Here is a 26985-nt window from a genome sequence, read left to right as displayed (position 1 = left end):
TAAGTGAATCGCAATTTAAGTTTTTCCCAGTTTGTGTCTAAAAACCATTCTGATTTCAGCAGCACATCTAATTCTCAGGCAATGGCCTGATCCATCATGAGGCAAAAATGATCCAGAGTGGGCACAGGCTTTAAAGTCAGTCAGGTCTAGTTTCAACCCCAATTCTAAAAGCCATGTGTCCTTGGGCAAGTTAGTTCTGATGAAGCAAGATCATTTTTACTGAAACTTATTTAGAAAGAAGCAAGAGGAAAGAGAGAAGTATGTGTTCTCGAGAGAGAACACAGACTTCGCAGAGCAGAAACAGTCAAGCAGACCCATACTTAAGAGAAAATACAGGGGGCTGGAGCGATAGCACAGTGGGTAGGGCATTTGCCTTGCACACGGCCGACCCGGTTTTGATTCCCAGCATCCCATATGGCCCCCCATGCACCGCCAGGAATAATTCCTGAGTGCATGAGCCAGCAGTAACCCCTCTGCATCGCCAGGTATGACCCCCCCAAAACAAAGCAAAATAAATAAATAAATAAATAAACGAGAAAATATGGGTCTGAAGTGCAAGAACAAGTTACTTAATCCTTTTAATGTTATTTTCCTTTTCTAAAATAAAAAATATAAAAATTTCAGTCCTGGTGAAGGCATGGGTTGGAACACTGTACGACTAAAACTTAATCATGAACAACTTTGTAACGGTATACCTAATGGGGATTCAATAAAAATAAAGAAATAAAATTTCAGTCCTTAGACAAGGATTCTATAAAACTCTTTTAGAGCCTAGAAACACAGCAATCTTTATTAACTGATTGTAATTATTGACACACTCAGGAAGCAGTATGTACAGTGATTAATGGAGTGTGTTCTGTTAAGTTCCGAGTCTGCATTCCAGTACTGGCCCCAAAGAGCGGTGGCTTTAGACAAAACGCTGAACCGAAAGTGTCTTTAAAATGAGGGTAGAGCTGGGAAGACAGGACTGGGGTTAAGTGCTTGCCTTAAACATGGCCAACTCCACCTCAATCCCCAGCTCTAAGCACTGCCAGGGTGAATGCAGAACCTGGAGCAAGCCCTGAGCAGTGCCGGGTGTGCCCTCCCCACCCCCAGACCCCACCCACCCTAACCAAAACACACGGAATAAAAGCACAGGCAGAAACCAAACGAAACAAACCCATGGTCTCAGACCAAAGAGGTGCAGTGAGCCCCGGCAGGGAGGGCGCTGGACTCAGGTGCGGTATGCAAGCACACGCTTTGGAGACATGTGAAGCTGTATCCCTAGAAACACACAGCCGGGCAAACTGATAAAATTTCAGTGAAAGAAGCAAAAATTAAAATAAAATGCCCGTGTGCCTGTTCCAGACAAGGTCCAAACGCGGTGGTTCTGCATCCACATTCACCCCACACCCCAGCTTTATCACTGCGCTTTCATTTTCATGAGGAGTGGCTTAATGAAGCACTGCTGACACCCCAATCCAAAGAAGGTCTTTTTCCCCGTGTGTGATTTATAACTAATTTAAGTTCTTCTGCTTCAGTCCTTTCTGTCAAGTAAACTGAAAGTGACAGAAGAAAATGACGGTGTGGTCTGTCTTGCTGCAGAGAATGGGGCCGAGTTTGGGCTCTACTTATAAATGCAGTTTTACCAATATAATGAAGCAGGTCAAAGGACACATTCAATCCAGATAATGAGGAGAAGGCCGGAATGGGTAATCGGATGAAATCACTAAATAGGGGATCAGATACTTCTATAAGAAACTTACTTGAACCAACTGCCTGAAATTGTACTAATTCCGAAATCTAAGGAGAAAAACAGCGATCTGATTTTATTTTACCTACGATCTCTTCTCTGTAAGTTGAAAAGAGTTAAAATTAAAAAAAAAAATCTTAAAAGCTGTGGCCAAAGAGACAGCAGAACGGGGGTTAAAAACATGCTTGGCCTGCAAGAAGCCCAGGTTTGATATCGAGCACTGCACAGCCCCCGGGAAAACCTCTGGAAGTAACTCTCTGCCACTAGGTGTGGCTCCAGATCCAATAAATAAATAAATAAATAAAAATTTGGAGCTAATTTGCAGAAATGCAATTATGAGATTAAAGAAAAAAAAAGAGGGATAGGATCATTGAAAAAAAAAAAAAAGAAGATCCAAAATCAGCTCTCGCTATTAGACACCGGAGCTTCTACACATTTTCACTCCAAAACATGTAAGCCACGTCCCACAGTTTTAAGAATTGATGCCCCAAAGTGTGCTGGCTCTATTCCTTCCTTCCTAGATATAAAAATATTTTTAGCACAAAGTTGAAATCAATAACACCAACAAATACAGTTATCTAGTGGACTGGAGAAGTCATGCCAGCACTGTTATGAGGATTTTAGCAGTGAGCTGGTGGGAGAGTAAATTGGTACAACCTTCCTGAAGGGCGACTTGGCTATATATATTATATATCAAACACCTGAGACATTTCATACTCTGTTACATTACCTCACTTCCTAGCAATTATTCAAAAGAAAAAAAATTGAGAAGATGCAAAGATTTGTGTAACAAAAATGGCCTCGGATACAAAACTGGGGAATAGACAGTATCAAACAATGAAAGCCCTTGCCCTTGAATTACAAAATTGAGATACTGAGCCATGCAGAAGGGAGGGGAAAGGAAGAGTCAGTTCAGAAGTGACGCAAGAACAGTAGTGGAGGATTTTCGTCACTTTAGTGGGGTGAAGGGACAATAATTGGATTGTTTTGGTTGCTTTTTGTTTTGGGGCCACACCTTATGATGCTCAGGGGTTACTCAAGGCTCTGTACTCAAGAAACACTCCTGGTGGTGCTCAAAGAACCATATGGGATGCCGGGAGATTGAATACAGGTTGGCTGCATGCAAGGCAAGCACCCTACCCACTGTACTCTCTGTCTAGAGTGAAGTAACTTTGTACATCAAAACTATAAATGTTAACAGTTAAAGTATAATTATAATTAAAAAGGATGTTCTCTGCCATATCATTTGTAATAGCAATGAATACTCAATAAAGAATGAATGAATTATAGTTATGTCCATCCAATAAGAATAATTTGGGTATGGAAATACAGTCACTGTGTGTGTGTGTGTGTGTGTGTGTGTGTGTGTGTGTGTGTGTGTGCATTAAAGAAGAAAGTAACATTAGCAAACTGTATGCCCTGTATCACCCCCTCCCAGAATGATTTGGATTGGAACAAAGAGGAGCCCATGCTCCAAAATGTCACCAGCGATCCATCTGTAGGGTGGGATGATAGGATGATAGGAGGTCCAATACTTTGCCACTGGTGTGTTTCTTGATTTTTCTGGAGCTAAAAGCATGTCCTTTTTGGGAAAGGGAAAGGTGGCATAATTAGAAACATGACTTAACATTTTTACACGCGGGGAAACTGTTTGATGGGAAAATCTCACTGGGTCGGAGATGGACAACTGTATATTCACCAGCCCTCCAGTCCACACACCTGTACTTCAAAGGTACAGCTGCCCAGTGAAAGGGTCCCACAAGCTGCAGCAAGGGGGGCAAAAAGCACAAAACAAGAATCGACACTTCTGGGAAAAAGCAGCATGTGCCATGCAGAGATTTTATTTTTTTTTAAGTGCTCTGAGTTCAGAAAGGAGCAAGAGGTGCTCGACAGTTACCTGCTTCTCAGTGGCTGTCAGGAAGCCCTCCTTGGCAGTTTCCAGGCACTCCACAATCGGCCTCAGCTGCGTCACACACTGGATCAGGTCCTCTTTGTGCAGGAGTAACAGGGCTGACAAGGTCTTCCCCTCCTCGGTGCCCCCTGGGGGAAAAAGAGTCAGAGACACTCAGGGAAGCTAGCTGATTTGAAGAGCAGGACAGGAAGAGGGACTGTGGCGAGAAAGAGAAAGATCTAACAGAATTGTAAAGTGATTCTCAGCTATTCTGAGCCCCTGAACGCAAACTCTCTTTTTGGAGAGGAAAACACTTTATTATTCTGTTTAAACTCTATGAAAGGAAAATGTTTCATTTATCTGTCGAAACCCAAAAACTGCAGAGCCAGCTCGAGGTTAACTTCCGGTTGGCAAGGCCACTGCTTTGTACCTGACCGCAGCCTGTCTGCCTGTCACAGCAGTGGGAGGAGTGACCCGGACATGTGGCTTTCTGGAGGGCATGGGACATAGATGGCATTCTCCACCCTCACAGTGCAGACCAGTGAGCCTGGGGGTAGAAAAGGGGCCCTGCGTTGTAAGCCTGTCTATTTGACAGGCAGCTGCTAGAGTTACATGAAGGAGTTATGGAAAACCACCTATCAGTAATGAAGGGCAGAAATGCATCCCTGGGGTAGACTCCACGGTACCTACCCAGACAAAATCAGTCATTCAGGGCTGGAGAAGGAGAGCTTTTCCTACCTTTGGACTGCACTGCTACATCCTCCGTTTTTTTGTCTGAAAATGCTGCCTTCACTGCAGGATTCGAATCTTGGTACAGCTTCAGCAGGGACACAAGGGCCTCAGCAACCAGGCTCTCATCTTTTACTTTATCCAGAAGTCTCTGGAAAGTGGAATGTCCGTCTTTGCCCTCAAGACACGCCTTTATGGCCTGTGGAACAAAAGAACCCCCAGAGATATTAGTTGACCACAAGGACCCTGGGTTTCTTGGCGTTAGCAGCTATGGCCCCTACAACCTGGTGCCTCCTCCCTTGACCCCCCAGCAGCACTGGCCATTACCTCTGAGCTGGATCACGATCTTCTCTGACTTCAGGGATACTGAAGGGCTCTGGGCAAAAACTTGTCTTTCTGACCCTCCCCTTTAAGACTTCTTCATTGGTTTTCCTTTAAAAAATCACCACCTAGGCAATACTGGTCTCAATTCTTAATTTTCCTCCCTTTTGAAAAGTTCTCATATGTAACTTTTCCTATAACCTAAAAAAAGAAAAAAAATATCCTGAACTTTGAGGAGTCTCCTAAGCAGTGCTCAGGGGGTCGAGGAACCACTCCCAGCATTTCCAGCCAACCTGGCCTAGGGGTCAACATGAAGACCAACGACAAGCTGCTGTTCAGGTTCTGTGGTGCTCAGGTCACCGGGGATGCATCCAGAGATGCTTGCACGGGTCATCTCATGCCAGGGATCAAAATGAGTCGGCCATCACCCTAAGCCCTATAACATCCCCCGTCCTCCTGTAACTTTTATGAAAATAATCCTTAGACTCCTGGACATACTGTTTGAATCTTGAGCCAGTTTTTGCCTTTTGTGCCAAACCCTTCAAAGATCCCCAGCATGACACACCTAAACCCAAACTCATCATCTTGACACTAATAAACCTAGAATACTCCTCACCAGCAACCCTTGAGGCAAAGTAAAATTAACATTCTCTTTTACCTGTGGTGCTGGGGATGCACCCTGGTTCTCACATGCGCAAGGCAGGCACTCTGCTACTGCGATCCATCCCCAATGCTGGCACGCCTTTCTTTGGTCGGACACTTATTATTTCTCCCATAAATAAACAGGAGGAAAGCCAAATAGCCAAATTATATTTATCTACCTGTCTGTCTATCTAGACACACAGCCACATATACACATACCAACGAACTTTGTATTTTCACTGGCAAAGCTACAACCAACATTTACAGTTTTTATGTTTTGGGGCCACATCTGGGAATGCTCAGGGCTTACTCTTGATTCTGTGCACAGGAATCAATTCTGGCAGTGTTCAAGGGACCGTATATGGTGCTGGGGATCTAACTGGGGTCAACCACATGCAAAACAAGCACCTTATCCCATGTGCTATCTCTCTGGTCCCTAATATACCTGTTTTTTTATTATCAATACTATCAAACCTTAAGGCTTTACATATATGCGCACACATACTCCATGAAGGGCTCTCATGAATGTCTACACTTACAAATTTCAGCTAGGAAGTCACTGTAAATTATGGTCACTGTCATTGTCACTGTCCTCCCATTGTTCATCAAATTGCTTGAGAGGGCACCAGTTAACATCTCACAACAAATTATGAGACTTGTTACTGTTTTTGGCATATTGAATATGTCACGAGTAGCTTGCCAGGCCTTGCCATGCGGGCAAGATACTCTTGGTAGCTTGCCGGGCTCTCCAAGAAATAATTATATATTAAAATTATATGTTCCCTTTATTACATTTTGTCTTTATTAAGCAAAAGAATGTAAGCAACCAAGTATGTGACCTTAGCAGCAGCAACAACACAGGAAGGGAAAAAAATTTTGATTAGACACACTTCTATCTTTTTCCTCTCCTCGCCTCTCAGATAAACAGGATTTTTTGTTTTGCTTTATTATTAATTTTAGGCCACACCTGGTGGTGCTCAGGGCTGCCACACCTGGTGATATTCAGGGCTTACTCCTGGCTCTGTGCTCAGGGATCACTCCTGGTGGTGTTCAGGGGATCTTATGGGATGCTGAGGTTGGAACTCGTCCAACTGCATAAAAGGCAAGTGCATTACCTACTGTACTGTTTCTCTGGTTCTAAACAGAAATTAAAAAAATAAACTGGGGAGCCCACATTCATTGGCCCTCGGGGCTTACTCCTGGCTCTGTGTTCGGGGAACCAAATAGGGCACCAGGGATAGAACCCAAGTCAGCTGCATGCAAGGCAAACAAGAATCCTACTGCTGGATTATCTCTCCATCACGCCCCCCTCCCCAACGGGAATGTTAAATGAATTAGACCTTGAGTATCTTCTTTGATCTAGTTTGCTTCCTGATCACAGAAGGGCTGTATAAAGGTAAATTAATTTTTTTTAAAGCTCCTATATTTTGAGTCACTGTCACTGTCCTCCCGTTGTTCATCGATTTGCTCGAGCAGGCCCAGTAACGTCTCCATTGGAGACTTTGTTGTTACTGTGTCTGGCATATCGAATACGTCACGGGGAGCTTGCCAGGCTCTGCCGTGCGGGCGAGATACTCTCGGTAGCTTGCCGGGCTCTCCGAGAGGGGCGGAGGAATTGAATTCGGGTCGGCCATGTTGGCTGCGTGCAAGGCAAACGCCCTACCGCTGTGCTATTGCTCCAGCGATATCTCCATTTGGAGATATTTTGAGTATCTCCAAAAAAAAATTTAGATAAAACAACTGTAATCCACAGTAAGATTTTACTGGAGCGAGTACCTTCCAACGGTCTAACAGATATCAGTTGAAAGCGTGTTCCCTTTCATCACCATTATGCAACCCCTCTGCCTTTCCTAGTCAGCCTCATATAAAATCTCTGTGAGTGCCTTGGTGGGCAGCCTCTACATTGGCCTCCAATACTCTGCCTCCAAGTATCTGTGCCTTTGGGCTGGACCTAAGGACTTGCTTCAAAGGAAGAGAACAGGGCCCCAGGAATGGGCTGCCTCCAAACTTCCTTCCTGGCAAGGAACTGATGCTGTCTTTGACCAGCTGTCAGTGAGTGTGCTTGGAAGGGGACCCCCTGAAGCCTGCCACAGTCACGTGAGTGAGCTGAGATGACACTGGACTTTGAGAACTCCGCCTGCCCCGAGAGCTCGGTGGAGCTGCATGTCTATTGCTGCCACTCGGCACCTGCAGGTAATGCAGGTGTCTTTTGAGCGGGTCAAGTTTAGAATGAATTGCTACACAGCAGCGAACTACTACAGACCCATTCTTGCTATGACGGCTGAGCAAACGGGTCCCTCTCCTCCCTTCCTACATGGCTATCCCATTCCACCTGAAGGAAACTCTTCGAATAGCCCCAATCTACCTCTCGCCGTATCCAATTTGTCTGGCATTATCATCTGAGCTAGTGGGGAAGAGGAGCTTTCATCAATGGTGGCATCTGATGCGTTTCTCATTATCCTCTCTGCAGAACTGCTCAGCAGTGAAATTAAAACATTTGTTAACTTCATTGCTCAGCAGTGATGCTAGGGTGACCATCTGGGAAGAGGAGCAGGGGGAGGCTGCTCCAAGGGCCAGGAGGGAGCATTAAGCGGCCCGGACAGTCCTGATCTCTGCTCTTTCTCCCAGCACCTGCCAGGGAACGGCACTAGTGCCAGAACTGCAACTACTCCCCCCACCAGTCCTCTCAGCTGCCTGGGGCGCCACATGGCAGGAGACCCTTCCTGAAATCAGGTAGTAGAAGGGAGGGTGGCACAGAGGTGGGCATGCTGGAGTCGGACTGCTGCCGTGTAACAGAACTCGAAGAGATGAACCCAAACAGAGTTCTGCTCTTGAACCACACATTCGGAATTCCTTTGTTTCTTCGAGTTAAAGCTCCTCCAATAAACTACCACATCATGGTCGAACAAGTAATCAAAGTACTTTTCTCAGGAAATAAAATATAGGTGGATTTATTTAAAGATGGGACCGTTTCTTTCTCCCTTTATTACATGTAAAATGCCCTTTGCGTCCTTCCTTCGTATTCAGATCTTTTGAGTGAATTTATTCTCCTGTGTGTTTGCCTACTGTCTTCAGAGCTGTTTGGGGTTCTATCTGCTCTTCCTTGCTCAGGCCGCCCCTCCATGCAGAGGGCAAGACGGTGACAATGATGACAGAGCTCAGGAGTGTCCCAGACACTGTGTGTGCAAATGACCTGCTTTGCTCTCCTGTCCGCCCTCGGAGGTATCGCCACGCGACTTGAGCTGGGGCCTGAGAGGTACAACAACTTGCTGGAGGTGACATTTAAGTACGCAGATCAGCTTAACTCGCTGCACCAGCTCCACTTCCCACATTTCAAGTGTAACCCAGTCAGCTGAAACTAAATTTTCTAGAACCAACTTTGAGCACTGGTTATAGATCATCTGTGTCTCTTGATCTCCAGGATTTGTACAAACTGAGACATAGGAGGCACTTAATAAATGTTGAACTGTACGTCAGGGAGATGGCTGAAAGCCCTACAGTGTATGCATTGCATGTAAGAACCCTGGGTCTGGGACAACAGGGAAGAGCAGTTGTCCTGCATGCAGCCAACTCAGGTTTGACCCCTGGCACCACCCCCACAGAGTCCCCCAAGCTCAGCTGAGAGTGATCCCTGAGCACTGGGAGTAATCCCTGAGTACAAAGAGAGGAGTAAGCCCTGAACACCACCAGATGTGGCACCAAGACAAACAAAAAAAGAAGCCTGGTTTGATCCCTAGCACCACCAAGCTGTGTGGAGCCTTGGCATTACTGTGGTGAGGCACAAAAATCCAAAAACAAGACAAAAGAATGTTTAATGAAATTCCCCTGCCATAAAACCACTGACTCTTCTATCTACAGATGGCTTTCTTAGACCTCATGGGAAGCAGCAGAGATTTGGAAAAACTTATTTTCGTCTCTCATAAACCTATAAAACGAATCCTATGAAATCACTTCTCTAGAAGAGTACCTATACTGTCAGCGAACACAGTTTATTAGTGCTGTATTTCTTGACAAACCTTCAAGACATAACACAGTTGAAACCATTAGATTCACAGAGGAGAGTCTTGTTTGCCCTTGAAACAAAGTTCAAGGAGGTGGGGGAAATGGCACCGAGACTCCAGCTTTGGGGGCACTTTTAGAAGTTTAGGTGAAAAAAAAATGGATCGGATAATTAACAGTAGAAGAAAAAAATGACCTCCTTATTCTAATCAAGGACTCGACTGTTAGACATATCATTAAAAGCAAGAATATGAACTGGATGAAGTAAGGGCTGAACAGAGAGGATTCCAGACTTACTTGGCAACTGCCTCCTTTACAGAACAGAAGTACTCGGTGGCCCCGAAAACCCTCCCTCCTAGCATGAACAAACAGAACGTGCCCCGTCCCACCCTCAGTAGCACTGGTGGCTACCACGGTCTCCCTGGACGATTCCAGGCCTCCTCCCCACCCCACCTGGGACAGCTATCTCTGACTTTGGGTAAAGTCTGTTCTAGCATCAAAGCTGGGGGGAAAAGAAACAGAAGCCTACCCTGAAACAAGGTCTGACCAGGAGGCCTCCTGAGGCAGTTTCCCTTTCTGATGGGGAGGGGGCATTACTCAGTGACAGGCAAGCAGGACACGCGCCCATCCCAGCACCCAAAGAGTTCTCCTTAGCCTATTCTGGTTTTCCTTTCACACAATTCCAGCCTCCCAGACTCTCACCACGCTGCTCGGCAGAATGGCTTTGTCAACTTTCATCTTTTAGCTCAAAAAATAAAATACTCACTAGGAAACTGGTTCATGGTATCCTCTCTAACCCAGGCCTACTGTGCACCCCATATCTGTGTTTCAGAAAAGGAACAGGCTGGTCCAATTCAGCCAGAACAACCCTCACAAATCTGAAAATGACACATCGCAGGGTAGACTATTTTACTTATTGACTTTGGGGGCTAACCCTGGAGGTGCTCAGGGTTTACTCCTGGGTCTATGCTCAGGGATCACTCCTGACAGAAATGTGGTGCTGGGGATGGAACCCAGGGCCACTGTAAGGACTATTTCTCTGGCCCAGAGTAGATTATTTTCGATGCTAAGCTGCCTCAAGCTATGTCATGATTACCCAAATCACAATCACCACCAACTGAAAAGCATATTCAAAACTCTTGGGTTGCTATAAATAAAAAAGCAACAAATAAATAAGCATTAGAAACAATAACAACAAAAGACTTTACAATTGTAGTTGAAAGGGAGAAGGAGATTCCAAGAGAAGAGTTCTTAAATGTATTGCCATGTGGTCTCTAACAGCTGCTATACTTTGGGGCCTGCTGTGCATACTTCCCCTTAATAATTACACACGTGGCAGAATTCTTTCACATTCACAACTCTCCGAAAGAATATGAACCCAGTTGATATTTACTTTTATTTTCCTATTCACCATCGCAATGCCTGGCACAAACCAGTTGCTCAGTAAGTATTTGCAGACTCAAAGGGTAAGCAGAGTAACACTTGGAAATATGGATATTCAGTGGTCCTTCCAAACACTGAGAGCTAACAGCCCACACACCGAGATATCTGTCATCATACACTAATTCTGTAAGCAACTTACTTCTCCAGCCATGATTTTTCAACTATGAGCCACAGATACCTAAAGAGAAGTCAATGGGGATCTAGTTAAAGATGGAGACGCTTAAGCTCTAGCATAATCTAAAACAGATCTATAACCATGTGGTTGGGGGTGTAAGTTTTTAACAGGCATCTTGAATGTACACTGAGCTGCTCTAGCAACTGATGGCTTTTGTACGGGACACAAGAACTGCACGTGCAGAAAGCTACACCAATAGGGCACCAGTACCTATATGAATGTGTGACTTGCAAACTAAACCTAAAGTTAACAGCAAACCATTCACGTTTGGGTAAATGATCGTGACACTAGGCTACAAGAAGGCAGTAAGTGGAAACGGAGTTTTAAGGCCAGGTCTACACACAATGAGTCAATGTATAAATAATAGCAGTTACACATATTGAGCTTCTTCTATGTACCTGGCATTGTACCAGAAGCATTTTTTGATCGTTTGGTTTTGAGGCCATAACCAGCAGTGCTCAGTGCCGACTCCTGGTTCGGTGCTCAGGGATCACCGCTGGCAAGGCTTGGAGGATACCAGGGTGCTGGGGAATGAACCCAGGTCTGCCATGTGCAAGTCAAGTTCCCTACTCACTGTACTATCTCTTTTTATTGTGAGTTTTGTGTAAATCAAAGTAAGATTTACAATGATCCTATAATGTGGGTGATCACATTCCCAATTTTCAAATGCAGAACTTAAGGCTTACAGAGATTAAGTTGGTCAAGCTAAATAAATGGATCAGATATCATACAACAACATGTTGCTTAGCAGCAACAAAGAGGAATGAACATGCAACAATGAGCATAAACCTCAAAAGAATTATGCTAAATGAAAGAACCAAACCAAAAAGAATATACTCTATGACTCCATCTATATAAGGCCCTAGAAAATGCCAATTGATCTGCTGAGACAGAAATCATCAGTGTTAACTAGGGGCAGGGGACGGAATAGGGCATGATGAAGAGATTCCCAAGGGACATGAAAAAACCTAGAAATGATGGATGGGTAAGTTCACCATCTTTAATGTGGTGACAATTCTAAGTTTCAAAACTTATCAAACCGTGCATTTTAAGTATGTACAGTTCATGTCAATCATGCCTCAACGAAATCTGTCTAAAAGAAAGTAGAGAGAGCGGGAGAGAGTAGTGTAGGACTGAAGTACACCACAGTATTTCTCAAGCTGATTTTATTTAATGTAATCTTACATTCTTAAAGTATTGCTTTCCCCTTTATGGTCTAGAGCTGAAAAGATTTATTATGGAATACACGAGAATCAGTTTTACATACAGTCACCAGGTAATTTGTAGTGCTCTTACCATGACCTCTAAAACAGAGGAAGAAATAACATAAGCCTATAATGATCACCAACAGCGAATCAGTGTTCTTTCCAAGCATTAGTAATGTTACTGCTGTCAGAAGATTAGGATAAGAATCGAAGAAAATAAATGCTGAGTGAAACCATGCCCAGCAAATTTTTCTTGAGCACCAGTTATATGCCAGACATTTTTAGGTGCCAGGATCTAAAAACAAAGAAATGCCGAAAACATGGTTCAAGGAAGTGCAGAGGTGCCACTGATAGCTTTGCTGATCTAGGCAATGAATGCTGCTGAGCCTCTGAAACAAAAGTCAGGCAGGAAAGCAGTGCCAAGAGAAAATGAAGAGGCGTGTCTAACTGGTCATCAAGATAACTAGCTGACCACAGAAACGGCAGATCGAGCAGCTAGGAGAACATCAACTTGCAGAAGTGGGAAAACACAATGTCTGTGTAAAGAGTGTGGCAGGCCCGTGAGGAACACTGGGTTGTCTTTATCATCGAGGACCAAAGCAAACCCAAGCCTCAGCCAGGGGCACTCTCTGCGGAGTCTGCCTATACTCCCGAGATCTGAAAGGGTTTGCTCAGGGTATTCCTGCTTCCTCCCACAACCCAAAGCCATGGACACAGGTTCCGCTGCCTAGGCCCATGTTGTCCCGGTCCGAGTGAGAATGGTTGTCTAGGCATGGCCTGTGCTGATAGGTGTCTCGCTCAGAGTCAGCTCCCGCCTTGCACCCTGAGCCGTGAGTGTAGACTAGGGCACGTGCAACACTGCAACACTGAACAGAAGATGTAGGTTAGGAAGGGAATGAATGAATAGAAATTATTGTTTCATAGTAGAAATGCTGTGTGTGGGGGGCGGGGGGAGGCGGGTTTACTTAGAAGCTGTATGATGTTTCTTTTATCTATTTGTTTGTTTGTCTATTTATTTATTTATTTGCTTTTTGGGTAATACCCAGCGATGCTCAGGCATTACTCCTAGCTCTGCACTTAGGAAGCACTCCTGGTGGTACTTGGGGGACTATACAGGGATTGAATACGAGTCGGCCACATGCAAGGCAAATGCCTACCCACTATACTATTGCTCCGGTCCCAGCTCTGTGATGTTTCTATGACCAGCAAAGTGCCATGGGAACTTGATGCTTATTTCAATCATTCAGCCTATGGCAAAGTGGCTTCTGCTATCCAATCTTCATTCTGTCACAGTTTTCAAGAAACTCTCGATGACAACAGGAAGTGAGGACTTTGCATTCCACAGATTTCTTTTTATTTCTAATTTTTTTGGTTTGGGGAGAACACTCGTATTGGCTTGGGGGTCACTCCCAGTGGTGCTCAGAGGGCCATGTGGTGCTGAGGATCAACTTGAAACCTCCCTAAGTGTCAGCAGGAAGAAAATTATTAAGGGGCCAGAGAGATAGCACAGGAGGTAACTGGCCTACAGGGGTTTGATCCCCAGCATAACATATGGTCCCCTAAGGACTCCCAGGAACAATTCTGAACATAGAGCCAGGAGTAAGCACTGAGCACAGCCAGGGATGGTCCAAAACCAAAAGAAAAAAGTATACTGTACAGGCAACTGCAATTAAGTATGACTAACTTAAGAACTGAGGCCCTGGGAAGTAGCTCGAAGGGGCAGTATGAATGCCTTGTAAACACGAGGCCCTGAGTTCCACCCCTAGTGCTGTATCCTCTCCACGGTACAGCCTATCCCCTCCCCCCCAAAAAATGTATTTGACCTTGAATTTATTTTTTAAAAATGTATCTTGCTAGGAGCAAAGGAAATGTTTGTTTCCGTTTTAGGAGGCATTCATTGCTTGGGTTAGTTAACAGTGATTAACAGACCCTAAACTGCCTTGAGCAACATGGGAGAGTTGTACACACTCCACCTCAGACCAGAAGAAGAGCCAGGTTGCAGGGTGGGCCCATACTAGGCCAGCAAGCTTCCGGAGCAGGGAGGAAGCAGAGAGCAAGAAGAGTCCTAACGTGGCCCTGGAGTCAGCTCTGCAGTCAGGTGTGAGGCCCGGGCTGGAGGAAACCCATTGGTGGGGCTGTGTCTCACTGAGGGGGCGGGGCGGGGGGGGGGGCAAAGAAAGGCCACCAAAACCCTCCGGCAGCTTTCTGTCAGGCGATTCCTAACCACTGAGGCATACAGGCACACATGCTCCAGGTTTATCTAAATGAGACGTAGCATAACTCACATGATTAACACTAGCCCGACAGTAGAATGCTGGTATTTGAAATCTTATTTGGGGTGGATTAGCTCTGTGACCTTGGCTAAGCTACTCTTGGGGCATTTTCTCAGACTAGGGAACTAGTATTCACCTTGATGTGTATGAGGGTCAAACGGATAACTGAGAAGAAGCCTTGCATGACGCGCGCTCAATCCGTGCTCATCTTTGTTTTTATGCCTGAAAACAACCACGGTGATGCTAACCACCAGCTGAAGTTTACTCAGCAAGTTTGTATTAGCACTTGCCCCATGTTCTGAGCATATGTTGTGGTTGTTATTATTTCATTGATTTGGAGCTTTGAACTGGAGCTTTCCAAATCATTTGATCCCTGATGAATCAGAAAGGTATGGCACGGTCGATTACCCTGAACAGAAAACTGAATCTAAGTTTGGGTTTACCTGGGATGAACATATAACTTCCTTTTGAAAGTATCTTGCAATGCAAGTATTTCTACAAAACTGCCCTTTGGGGAATAAATGTCAAACATAAAACAAAATTAAAGTCTGAAAAAAAACCTGAGAGCCTAGGGTATTTTTCATTTTCCTCTCTCTTCCCAATAAGGGAAGCTGGGATGGTACCCTGGGCACACAAAACCAGCAAACACATCACACCTGGGAACCTACCTCCTTCTGGGCACCTTTGATTTCGGAACAGTCCAGTTTTTTTAAGACATCCTGAGTGATCGAGAGTGCATCTGAGAAGACAGTTGCATTTTCCAGAAAAAAAGTCAGTGGGTACAGTTTCCTCTCATGCTCTGAACATAAACAAAACAACAAAAACAGTGATTCATGCTGTGAAGAGATTTTTTTTTTTTAAAGTTCAAGCTGTTGAAGAAGCTGCAGGTCATATCCTGCATTTAACTGCCATCTACCACACCGGTGACCGGTAATGATTACACAGTGTCTCAACAGACTAGTTTCTGGGGCCAGCCTCATCCTGGCTAGAAGAATGGGTAGCTATTGAACACAGGGCCTCATTCTTGCAACACTGCCTTTCTGCCCTTTCACTCATCCTCAGCCTTCCAGCAACCCAGTGTCACGGAAGTTTCTGGAGGAATGCCCGGCAGATGCTACACTGTGTTTTGCTGTGCTATCTAAAACGGACTTGGGCAGATTTATCTGAGACCAAGTAAGAAAAAAATTAAATCTCCGAAGTGCAAGGGAACAGGTGACAACCAACCATCCCATGATGAGTACCTGGTACCAGGCTTGCTTCCTTTGCCTCCTCACACGTGACTGCAATGGGGGAGGCGGGACAAAGTCCAGTGGTCAGGGGAGCCTCTGCTGGGGTGTGCACGTTGCCCTGGAGCTGCTGGGTGGTGGCAGGATCCACGCTTATCTCCTGCACAGCAGGAGACCCTGCTTCTTCGACCCCCGCTGACCCAGGGACCGCTGGCGGGGGGCAGAGCTCCAGGGATGCACGAGGCTCTCCAGCACCCCCCGAGCAGAGGCTCTCTCCTTCCGGTCTCTCTGTCTCTTTCTGGAACGAGTCTGAGGATGGTGCAGGGTCATCCCGCACCACCTGCCCCTGTACGGAGCAGTTCACGAGGCTGGTCAGGAGGTTTTTACAACTCACAGCCACATCAAACATCTGCAGGCTGTCAGCCAGAGAGATGATTTTGGAGAAGTTGTGCTTGCCCACTGGGAGTTTGCCAGTGTACATCATTTCCAACAGGAGGGCAAACTCCTCTGGGCTCACCACCGATGCGTCGATGGAGATGGTGTCGGTATTGTCCAGCAGGGTTTTGAAGAGGAGGCTGGCAGCCGCCAGGACCAGCTTGTGGGCCCGGAAGTAGATGGTGCCAATGGAGATGGTACAGTCACAGAACTGCTGCTCCTTGCACAGGGTGTACAGCTGCTGCAGCAGCTGCCGACTGTAATTGGGGAGCTCCATCGCATCCGCTCTGCCCTGAGGACCTCTTTCCTTCTCTCCTTCCAGAGCACTGGATGCAAGGGAAACAAGAAAAATAGCATGTTACTATTCCACAGACATCAGGGAAACGCCTTGACTGAAATACCAAAGCAAACAAACAAACAAAAGGGCAATTTACTCATTCATTTGACAAATGCCACTCAATAGGGAAAGATGCTGTGCCAGGCATCCTAAATTAATAATGATGATCATTATAAAATTACCACGTGTTTAATTACACGGATGGGGCCAAGCTTAGGGCTTCATCTGGAAGTTCACACTTGAGCCTTATAGCAACTCAACAGAAAGGATGCTGCACCCTGGCCCAGAGGAATAATAGTACAGTAGCTTACAGCACCTGCCTTGTAAGTGTTTGGTCTAGAGTACAAATCCTGGTGGCCATGTGTGCCAAGCACGATCTGAGCAACTCAACTGTTTGTGCCAGGCAGTTCTGCTGTCTGCTGCTCTGGGCACAGTGGGCAGTTTCCATCTGCGCTGCAGCCAGGCATGTGTGAGTACCACAAGAAAAGGGTGACCACCCCACTGAGCAATGCAACTGAAAAGATGCGCAGATGCCTTGGCCAAGAAGCCTGACCCTTGGCGAGCAATATAAGCGTCACAGACTCCAGCAAACACCGCCACCGTAACTGGTCTGTCTCGAGTGACAGTGAGCCTCCTCGGCCCCCCACCCCCTCACCAAGCATGGTGTCAGTGAACCTTAGCGAGCAGTGTGGCTGAGTGTGAGAGCACCGTGACCCAAGAGATGGCCCCAGTGAGCACCACAGCAACACGTATGCAACTATGGAGACAATAACACCCACACCAACAAAGAGGAGGGGAACGGGCCTTGTAAGCTGTCTGTGCCAGGGGACACTGGGACCACACACCATGGTCATGCGGTTCTAGGGATCAAGGCACGCAACCCATTCCTCTGAGCCACCTCCCTGTTAGGAGACAGCAGTTAGTCAGATTTGACCACTCTACACAGGGTTTCAACTTTCAGAGTAGAAGCCAACAGCAAAGTTCTTAAAAAGGGCCCCCGTCCCTTCCTGACCTGACTGCTGCTAGTTCCAACCTCAGGGGCCACTTCCCTCACCCACTCTCTCAGCACACCACCTTCCAGTCTGATCCTACAATATACCAGGTGTGCATTCCATGGTCCTCACGATGGGTCTCCAGGTGCTTTGGCCCCTCTTCTGTGCCTGCTGCAGTATCAGAGCCCCTCCCTGACTGTGTCTGCACTGGCTACTTCCTCTCCAACCTCAGAACCTCCCACCCCTCTTCCTTTTAAAAATCCATTTTATTCTTCATCAATCTGTCAATCCTGTCCATGTCCGGGCCGGGTGAGGTTTCCCATGTTGGGCTGGAGCGACAGCACAGCGGTAGGGCGTTTGCCTTGCACGCAGCTGGCCCAGTCAAGCTGGGTTCGATTCCTCCACCCCTCTTGGAGAGCCTGGCAAGCTACCGAGAGTATCTCGCCTGCACGGCAAAGCCTGGCAAGCTACCCGTAACGTATTCAACATGCCAAACACAGTAACAAGTCTCACGATGGAAATGTTACTGGCCCCACTTGAGCAAACAACGGGAGGACCGTGACCGTGACTTATCTCTACTATTCTTGGGTGTAAGTCTCCCATTTATTCTTCATCATAGCATTTAACTGAAAGGTGACATTTCTGCTTGTTGATTCTGTATGTAAATTATTAGAATGTAAGCTCCACTCAGGAAGGGACTTAAAAAAAAAAAAAACCCTAGGTTGGAGCCCAGTGCTTAGAATTCTGCCTGTCACAAACATTGCCAGTCAGTTGGTGGAATGAATAAATGAATAGGGAGAAATGTTAAGACAGAAATTTGCATATGAAAACCCTGCTTGGCAATGTCCTGAACCTACAGGTCGGCTTTGAGGAGCCGCTAACAGTTGTCCTGTCTGTATAAGATGAGTAACTACTGCTGAGGTGAAAGTAGAGGAAAATGCCCTCCAAGCAGAGATGCCAACAGGAGGCACCCAGAGAAGAAAATATGAAAAATTGGAGGGAGGATTAGGAGATGGGATTACAAAGAGTTCAGAGAACCTGGGAGAGACAGCACAGGGCTGGTGTGCCTGCTTTGTGTGCGGGAGCCTTGGGTCAATCCCCAGCACCTACCTCCTCTTCCCTGGACCCTCCCTGAAGTGACCCTGCGCGATGAGCCAGGAGTAGCCCCTGAGCACTGTCAGGCAGGGCCTCTCCTGTGCAGCCCCTCTCAAAAAATTAACTGAATAAACAGAAAGATCAACACCTCTTTTTATGTACATGAACGAAAGACATTAAGGTCACTGCAGTGCCCCAAACTGAAGAAACAGGTGGAGAGAGATAGAGGAGAAAGACATAGAGGACAGAGACAAAGATACACATGAGCAGAAGAAATCCGCTATGGAGAAACCTGCAGAGAAACAGGAAACACTGCAGAAACTGATGAACTGCTGGAGGCACAGCATGGACAAGTCTGAGAGTGGTCCACAGGGATGGACCAAGCCATAATTTTGTGAGTTTACTTCCAGAACTTCTACCAGTAAATAAATAGGCAGGAGAGAAGAAATAAACGAATTTAAAATATGCCAGAATATTTTGTTTGCAACAAGGCCTGCCCCTAGGAGAAGCTATTTTCCAGAATCTAAACTGCTGGGGTCTAATCAGAGTCTAAACAACTGGAGTCAGGACTGGGAGGATTAATTAATATTGTCCCACATCCAAAGCAATCCATAGGTCCAACATAAAGCCCTAACAAAATTCCATGACATTTTTTTACAGAAATAAACAACCTCGAAATGTGTAAAGACAATTGTGAAAATGAACAAAGCAGGAAGCATCACACTTCCTGACTTCCAACAGCATTTCAGAGCTTCAGTTATCAAAACAGCGTGGTACTGGCATAAAAACAAAATGCATGGAACAGAATCGAGAGCCCAGAAATACAACCACACATATATGGACATTCCACTGACAACAAAAGAGTTATGATCATAACCATAAGTGGAAAAAGAACATTCTCTTCAATAAACAGTACTGGAAAAACCAGACTGTCATTTGCAAAGAATGAAAATGAACCACTATCTAATATCACACAAAAAAAATTAACTTGGGTGGAGAGAGTTCAATGGATTGAGTATATACTCAGCAAGAGAGGTGTGGGGGTTTGATCCCCAGCATCAAGTGGTCCAGGAAGTACTGCCAGGAGCAAACTCCGACACAAAGTCAGGAGTTGGCCCCTGGGTACCACTAGGTGTGGCTTCCAAAACAAATATATACAGAATAGATATTAAACATAACCCTTGAATATGAGTTCTGAAATCATAGAACTCCTAGAAAACATAGGTTGCTGGTAAGCTCATTGACATCATACCTGGAGAAGAATTTTTTAGATATAATACCAAAAGCTAAGGTAACAGAGGCAAAAAAAAAAAACCACCAAAACCCAAAAAACCTCTATCAAACAAAAATGCTTTTACATAACAAAGAGAAACATTAATGAGGTGAAAAAGGAACCTGATAAATGGGGAAAATATGCAACTCCTATGTCTAAATAGGGGGATAAGCAGAGAAAGAATTCATATAGCAATAGCAAAAAATTCAATCTGATTCAAAAATAGGCAGGGAATCTGAATAGATATTTTTTCAAAGAAGACAATACAGATGGACAACAGGTCTATGAAGACATTCAATATCAATAATTGTCAGGAAAATGAAAATTGAAACCTGGAGGAGCTATCACCTCAAACCTATTAGAACGGCTATTACTAAAGGGAGAAATAGTGTCAGTAGGGATGTGCAAAAAAGAGAACCCTATGTTCTATTGGTGGGATGTGAAATGGTGGAGCAACTATGGAAAAATGTGTGGAGGTACCTAAAAAAATTAAAAATAGAACCCAACGCTCTAATACTACCCCACTTGAACGAACAGTTACTACAGAGCTACAATAACTGAGACAGTGTGGGATTGATGAGAGAAAAGATGAACAGACCCACACAAATGAAGTGAACGTTGTCTTTGACAAAGAAGCAAAGATAGCACAGTAGAACAAAGGCAGTACTTTCAACAGAAGGACATCAATATGCAAATGACAAGCAAAAAGGTCAGGACACAGGGACCAGAGAGATAGTAGGGGGTGAAGGCTCATGCTTTGCATGCAGTCAGACTGGTTTGATCTTGGCACCACATGGTCCCTAAATATTTCTGGGTACAGTTCTGGAGGCCCACCAAGCACAGGTAATCTCTGAAACCACAGGACCTCTGAGGCAACACATCCTTGGGTGCTGGCATTAACCCATCCCCATGCAAGCTGGGAAGTGCCTGCAGGGACCCTGGGGCTTCTGCAGCACCCTGCTTGTTCCACCACCGAAGTCTGCACAGACAGACACCTCACAGTGTTTGCAAAATTAACTTAAAATGACTCATATACATGAATGTAAAGCAAGATACTATAAACCTCCTACAAAATATCATAGGAGAAAATTTAGAACTTGGGGAGAGGGACAATTTAGATATAGTAAAAAAGGCATGATCCCTGAAAAAAAAAAAGATAAGCTGACTTCATTAAAATTAAAAAAAAAAAACTTGTGCTCTGTAAAAGATATTGGCAAGAAAATGAGAAGATAAGTCACAGTCTGGGAGAAAATTTTTCCAAAAGACATAGGATAAAGCACTATTATTCAAGTTATATAAAGAATTCTTAAAACTCAATAGTGAAATATCAAACAGCCTGATTTAAAAATGTACCAAAAATCTTAATAGATATCCCACCAAAAATATATGGATGTCAAATAACCATAAATAAATGTTAACATCGTAATTTCATAAGAAAATTACAAATTAAAGCTATATGAGATATTACCACACACTTATTAGAATGGCCGACATCTGATATACTGACCACAGCAAATGCCGGTAAGGATATGAAACAAATAGGAACTCTTGCTGTTGGCAGAAATGCAAATGACAGTCATTTTGGAAGACAGCTGGGCAGTTTTTCACAAAACTTTACATACCCATCATCATATACTCCAGATGTTTAAAATAGCTTTATCCATAATTGCCAAAACTTTCGCACAACCGGGATATATTCTTGAATAGGTGAATGATTAAAATGTCGTATGTTAAATAATTACACACACACACACACACACATAATACATTACCAAATTATGAAAAGACAAGGAGGAAATCTAATAGGTATTACTAAATGAAAGCAACTAATCCAAGAAAGCTACATACTATATGAAACCAATAGCACCAAGGGTAGAAAGGCAAGGCTACAGAGAAAATCAAAAAGCTCAGTGTTCACCAGGGGCAGGATGGAAGGAGGGACCAATGGGTAAAACACAGAGTTTCAGGGCAGGGAACCTACTTTGTCTGATGTGACAATGATGAATTGAGGCTATTGTACTGTTGCAAAAATCCGGACTGTCCCAAACCAAAAATGTATCCTAATGAAAGCCACAGGCTGTGGGTGAAAGAGACTGTGACTATAGCCTAGCTGGCTGCAACAAATGTATCACTGAGGTGTGGGAAGGCAAGAGGGAGGCTGTGCTCGCTGATGGACTGTTATACCGGATCTCCCACTTTCCATTTTGCTGTGAACCTGAAACTGCTCTAAAATAGTTTCATTGTTCTTTTAGATTTTTTTTTTCCAAAAAGGAGTAGCTTGGAGAGACAGTCTAAAGCACTGAGTACATGTAAAACATGTGGGAGGCCTGGGTTTGATGCCTGGCACTGCACTGTCCTCCAAATGCTGCTGGGAGGGACCCTGGAGCATAGAAACGGAAGTAGACTTCATGCACAACTGGGCATGCCAAAAAACTGGAAAAAAAAAAAAAGATTCCTAAAATGAATGTCAAATGTTCGGTTATAATCACCCCCAAGCTTTCCCATAATATCTAATATAGCAGGGCATCTATGAATTTATGTGATTTTTTTCAGCTTGCTCAAAATATAAATTTAAGGGCATTGAGCTTTACCTCTGCTCTGTTTAAGTCTTAATATCTGTATTACAAAAAAATGCTACACAGAAAAAAAGATCTGTATTTAAAAAAATGCCATACTGTTAAGGCTTAGAAACTTGCTATTCCAGAAATAGCAGAAGAAAAAGGACTGGAATTATCTGTATTTTTCTGGTACTTGTAGAAAATAGGGGAAAATCTTACAAGAGCTTATAAAAGCGGAGGGTAATTCTAAAATTTTGTAAGTTAATTTTAAAATGAGGGGGGGAAATTCTGAACAAGAATTCAATTTTCAAGTAACACAAAATACTATTCAACAGGAGTTGATGTGATTTTTCTAAAGAAGAAATGAAATCAAGGAACCATGAGGTTTCCCTAAAATGTAAGTTTAATAAATTGTAGTGAATCAAAAGAACTGTCTGGCTATGTGAGATCTTTGAAAACATTCTCTTTTGGGGGTGTTTCTGGGCCCTACCTAGCAGTGATCAGGGGCTGCTCCTGGGGACCATGTGGTACCAGAGATCAAACCCCGACCTCCTGTGTATAAATCATGTGTTCAATCCATCGAGCGATCTCCCCAACCCCTAAAACCATCTTTAAAAAAGCCAGTGACTAGAATCGTTATTGTCAGGACAAACTGACACTTGTTTAAAATACAGCTACAGGGTCACATTTCTGCAGAAAGAACCATGTTTCCTTCGATTAAAATAAGAAGCCCCCGAACAGCACCCTACCTAAGGGCCCGACACTGGCACATTAAGATATAAAATGTTCAAGGGTAATCAAGGGCTACTTAATGAATTCAAACCAGTGATGTTAAAAGTTGAAATTATACTGAGATCAATAGGAAGTGAAATTAAAGAACAGACTTTTCCACAAAGGCATACTGAACAAGCTGATGTAAACGGGTCTTTATTCTCCCCGCTACATAGAGGAAAAGTTTGCTGGATGAAATACAATAAAAATGCTTTTAAAATATATAGTCCATCTGTGGGGTGAGGGAGTCATGTGTGTGTGTTGGGGGGAGGGGACTCCCCAGGTACCTAAAATGAAAGATGTCAAAATCAAAGCCAGAACTCTTGTAAGAGGGAGCTGAGATCATGGGGGTCCAGAGGGGTTTCAAACTCCTGTACAGGCCCTGGGCTTGGAGGAGAAGCATTAATGCTCTTATGGAGACGGGAGATATATAGCTTGAGGCAGGTAGAAGGTGGGGGAGTTGGAACGAAGACCCTTTAACAAAGCTCAGAGCCTCAAACATCCTTCCTTAATATGCTGCCTAAAACTGCAATGAAAGCTGCTAATTATCTGAGTCTGCAGAAGGGTAAAAGGCAGCCACAAGAAATCTAAAATGTAGTCCTATGTTATACAGAGGTACAGAATCCAAATTTCCAGGCCATACTAGGCAATCCTAAGCTGAGCAATTAACATACTACTCCTTGACATACAGCAGAAGCTGTAATATTTTCATAACCCAAGGCACAGAGAGTCACACGAAGGGAAAAAGTAAAACATATAAAGAGTTCACTGTTAAAAAGCATACGAGGAAGACCTGAAAGTGAAAGGTAAATCTATATAAGCTGACAGTAGCAATGTCAGAGGGCATGTTTGAAGCAGAGGTAGGGAAACTTCTTAAATGATGCCCCTAAAACCAAAACCACAAACCAAAAAGGGATGAGCTTGTCTACAGAGATATGAAAGGTTTTTGTCAAAGAAACCTCATAGACATGATTAGCAGACATAATGATTGTGATAACATTAGCAAAGTTAAAAGGCAACACAGATTTGATATCAGAATATGTAAGAAACTTCTGCAAATCTTATGGTGAAAAGAATATGAATTCCAAAAGGGGAAAAGGGCAAATGATATAATCGGTAGTTTGAAGGAGAAGCCAAGCTAATTGGCTCACAGGTGGCAATAATGGTCGCTAGATGCCATTATTATTCCTTTTACTAATGGAGAGAGAGAGAGAGAGAGAGAGAGAGATTAAGACTTAAATAGGTAAAATCATTTCTCCTGGGTCTCAACAGTAATATGGCAGAACATAGATTTGAATCAAGGGCATCATGCATGGGTACATAGACTGATTTAGCTTTTCTAGAAGAACACTCATGTAATATTGAAATTTTGTGTGCATATTATCCCCCTATGTCGTTCCCAATGTTCTCCCTTCCGAAATCCAACATGCCATCTCGTCGGTAAAGAAACAAAGAGCACCTGGCCCAGACAAGATCAGACCTGAACACCTGAAGAACTTACCATCAGTACTCATCAATACATTGGCTCGGCTCTTCACACACTACCTGTCTGAATGCAAGGTTCCATCCCAATGGAAAACCAGCAGGACTGTACTACTGTGCAAGAAGGGAGACATCCACGACATTGGCAACTATCGCCCAATCTGCCTATTGTCTGTCATCTACAAACTGTTCACTCGAGTCATCCTGAATAGGATTAGCAGAACACTAGATGAAGGACAACCATGTGTACAAGCTGGATTCCGAAAAGGATTCAGTACCATCGACCATATCCACACGATTACTAAGCTCATTGAGGTTTCTTGGGAGTTCAAGATGCCGCTCTGTCTAACATTCATTGATTTAAAGAAGGCCTTTGATTCTGTTGAGACGGAAGCGGTTATGGAAGCCCTAGCCAATCAGGGCATACAAACTCAATACATCAGGATCCTTCGTGAGCTCTATTGCGGATTCACTACCAAGATCTCACCATTCTACAAAGAAGTAATCATCTATATCAAGAGAGGGGTTCGGCAGGGTGATACCATTTCACCAAAACTCTTCAGTGCCACCCTCGAGAACATCATGCGACGACTGGAATGGGAAAGCATGGGAGTGAAGATAGATGGTCGGTAACTACACCACCTCCGCTTTGCTGATGACATCGTTCTAATAACACCAAACATTAGTCAAGCGGCACAAATGCTGAACGACTTTGACCGTGAATGTGGAAAGGTTGGACTACAGCTGAATCTTACGAAGACAATGTTTATGAGAAACAGCCTTATTCCTGACGCTCCATTCGCTCTCAATGGAACCACCATCTCCGAATGCAACAGTTAATATATACCTAGGTCGAGAAATCAACATGATAAATGACCTGGCACCTGAGTTGCGCAGGAGGAAGAGAGCGGCTTGGAATGCCTTCAAGAGCGTTGAAGAAATAACTAAAAGGACAAAGAACCTCCAGCTACGAGCACATCTCTTTGATTTCACTGTTCTTCCTGCATTAACATATGCCTCAGAGACCTGGACCCTACGAAAACAGGATGAGAACGCTATTCGGGTCTCTCAAAGAGGAATCGAAAGAGCTATGCTTGGAAATCACGATTCACTCAAATGAGGGATAGAATCCGGAGTTCTGATCTTCGTCAACGCTCAAGAATCAGGGACGCTGTCTCATTTGCCAAGACATCAAAAATCAGATGGGCTGGACACGTAATGAGGTTTACAGACAACCGCTGGACTAGAGCCATTACTGATTGGATTCCACGGGATATCAAAAGATCACGTGGACGCCCACCTACAAGATGGTCAGACTTCTTCGTCAAGACCCTGAATGATCGGTTTGAGGCTCTGCATGTTCCTAGAACGAACAGATACCATTGGGCTACGCTAGCACGCAACCGGGATGAATGGAGATGTTACTGGCACCCGCTCGAGTAAATCGATGAATAACGGGGATTAAGTGATTATCCCCCTATGATTTAGGAATTATTCTCCTGAGCACATATGCTAGAAAAATTCTCACTTAGGTTCATAAGTAGAAACATAACTAGAAGGATCTCTAGGGCACTATTCTTGGTAGCAGGGAGATAAGAGAAGTCATTCAGATACCCATCACTAAAAGAATGTAAGGAAAGGTGTAGCAGTGTACTACAGAACACACTGCTTTGGAGAGAAGTTATTAGTTATGTAGACATAAACATGGGTAGATCTTAAATGCCCAATGTTAAGTAGAAACATAATTACCGGGATGAGATCAAGAGCATAATATGATTGATATAAGAACACACAATCAAAAATACTGACTTGGGGTTGGAGCAATAGCACAGCAGGTAGGGTGTTTGCCTGGCACGCAGCAGACCCAGGTTCGATTCCCAGCATCCCATATGGTCCCCCGAGCACTGCCAGGAGAGATTTCTGAGTGCATGAACCAGGAGTAACTCCTGTGCATCGCTGGATGTGACCCAAAAAAGAAAACAAAAATACTGACTTATGTTAGAAAGATCATTAGACAAAGACATTGGAGTAGGTGTCTATGGCAGGGAAGGAACTGGGGGCAGGGACTGGCAGTAAGGAATAAAAATAAAGAAAAACAAGAGGAGCTGGCCAGAAAGATAAAACCTAGAATGTCACAGATGAAAAGGCTCCCTACACTATGCCAAAAGGCAAAAGCCAAAATTTAAAAGACCCATCAGGATGTGTTACCTGATGTAAATTCACACATTGACTAAATAAGTTAGATACAGCTAGAGAGAAAATCAGTGGTACAAAGAGAAAGCTAGGAAAGTTCCACAGAAGATGTCAGAGTGAAAACAAGAATAGCAACACAGAGAACTCCTAGAAAGAGGCTAAAAACATGGGCGAGAGAATGAGGAAGTTGCTCTAACAGGTGCTCCAAATAGA

At 44.3% G+C, this 26985-nt stretch overlaps 1 protein-coding gene across 1 annotated transcript in view; it reads right to left on the bottom strand.

Annotated features, from left to right (window-relative positions):
* Positions 1 to 26985, bottom strand: part of ZBTB40 (zinc finger and BTB domain containing 40) — a 67498-nt gene that overhangs the window by 17116 nt on the left and 23397 nt on the right. The window contains exons 3-6 of the mRNA XM_056122968.1: positions 15652 to 16397; positions 15079 to 15209; positions 4362 to 4551; positions 3630 to 3772 (exon numbers count right to left, since the gene is read on the bottom strand). Coding sequence (XP_055978943.1) covers positions 3630 to 3772; positions 4362 to 4551; positions 15079 to 15209; positions 15652 to 16348 — 1161 coding nt within the window. The 5' untranslated portion in view covers positions 16349 to 16397. The remainder of the gene's footprint in view (positions 1 to 3629; positions 3773 to 4361; positions 4552 to 15078; positions 15210 to 15651; positions 16398 to 26985) is intronic.

The sequence above is a fragment of the Sorex fumeus genome, unplaced genomic scaffold (assembly GCF_029834395.1).
Source record: "Sorex fumeus unplaced genomic scaffold, SorFum_2.1 ptg000047l, whole genome shotgun sequence".
NCBI lineage: Eukaryota > Metazoa > Chordata > Mammalia > Eulipotyphla > Soricidae > Sorex > Sorex fumeus.
This window is presented reverse-complemented; position numbering and strand designations above follow the sequence as displayed.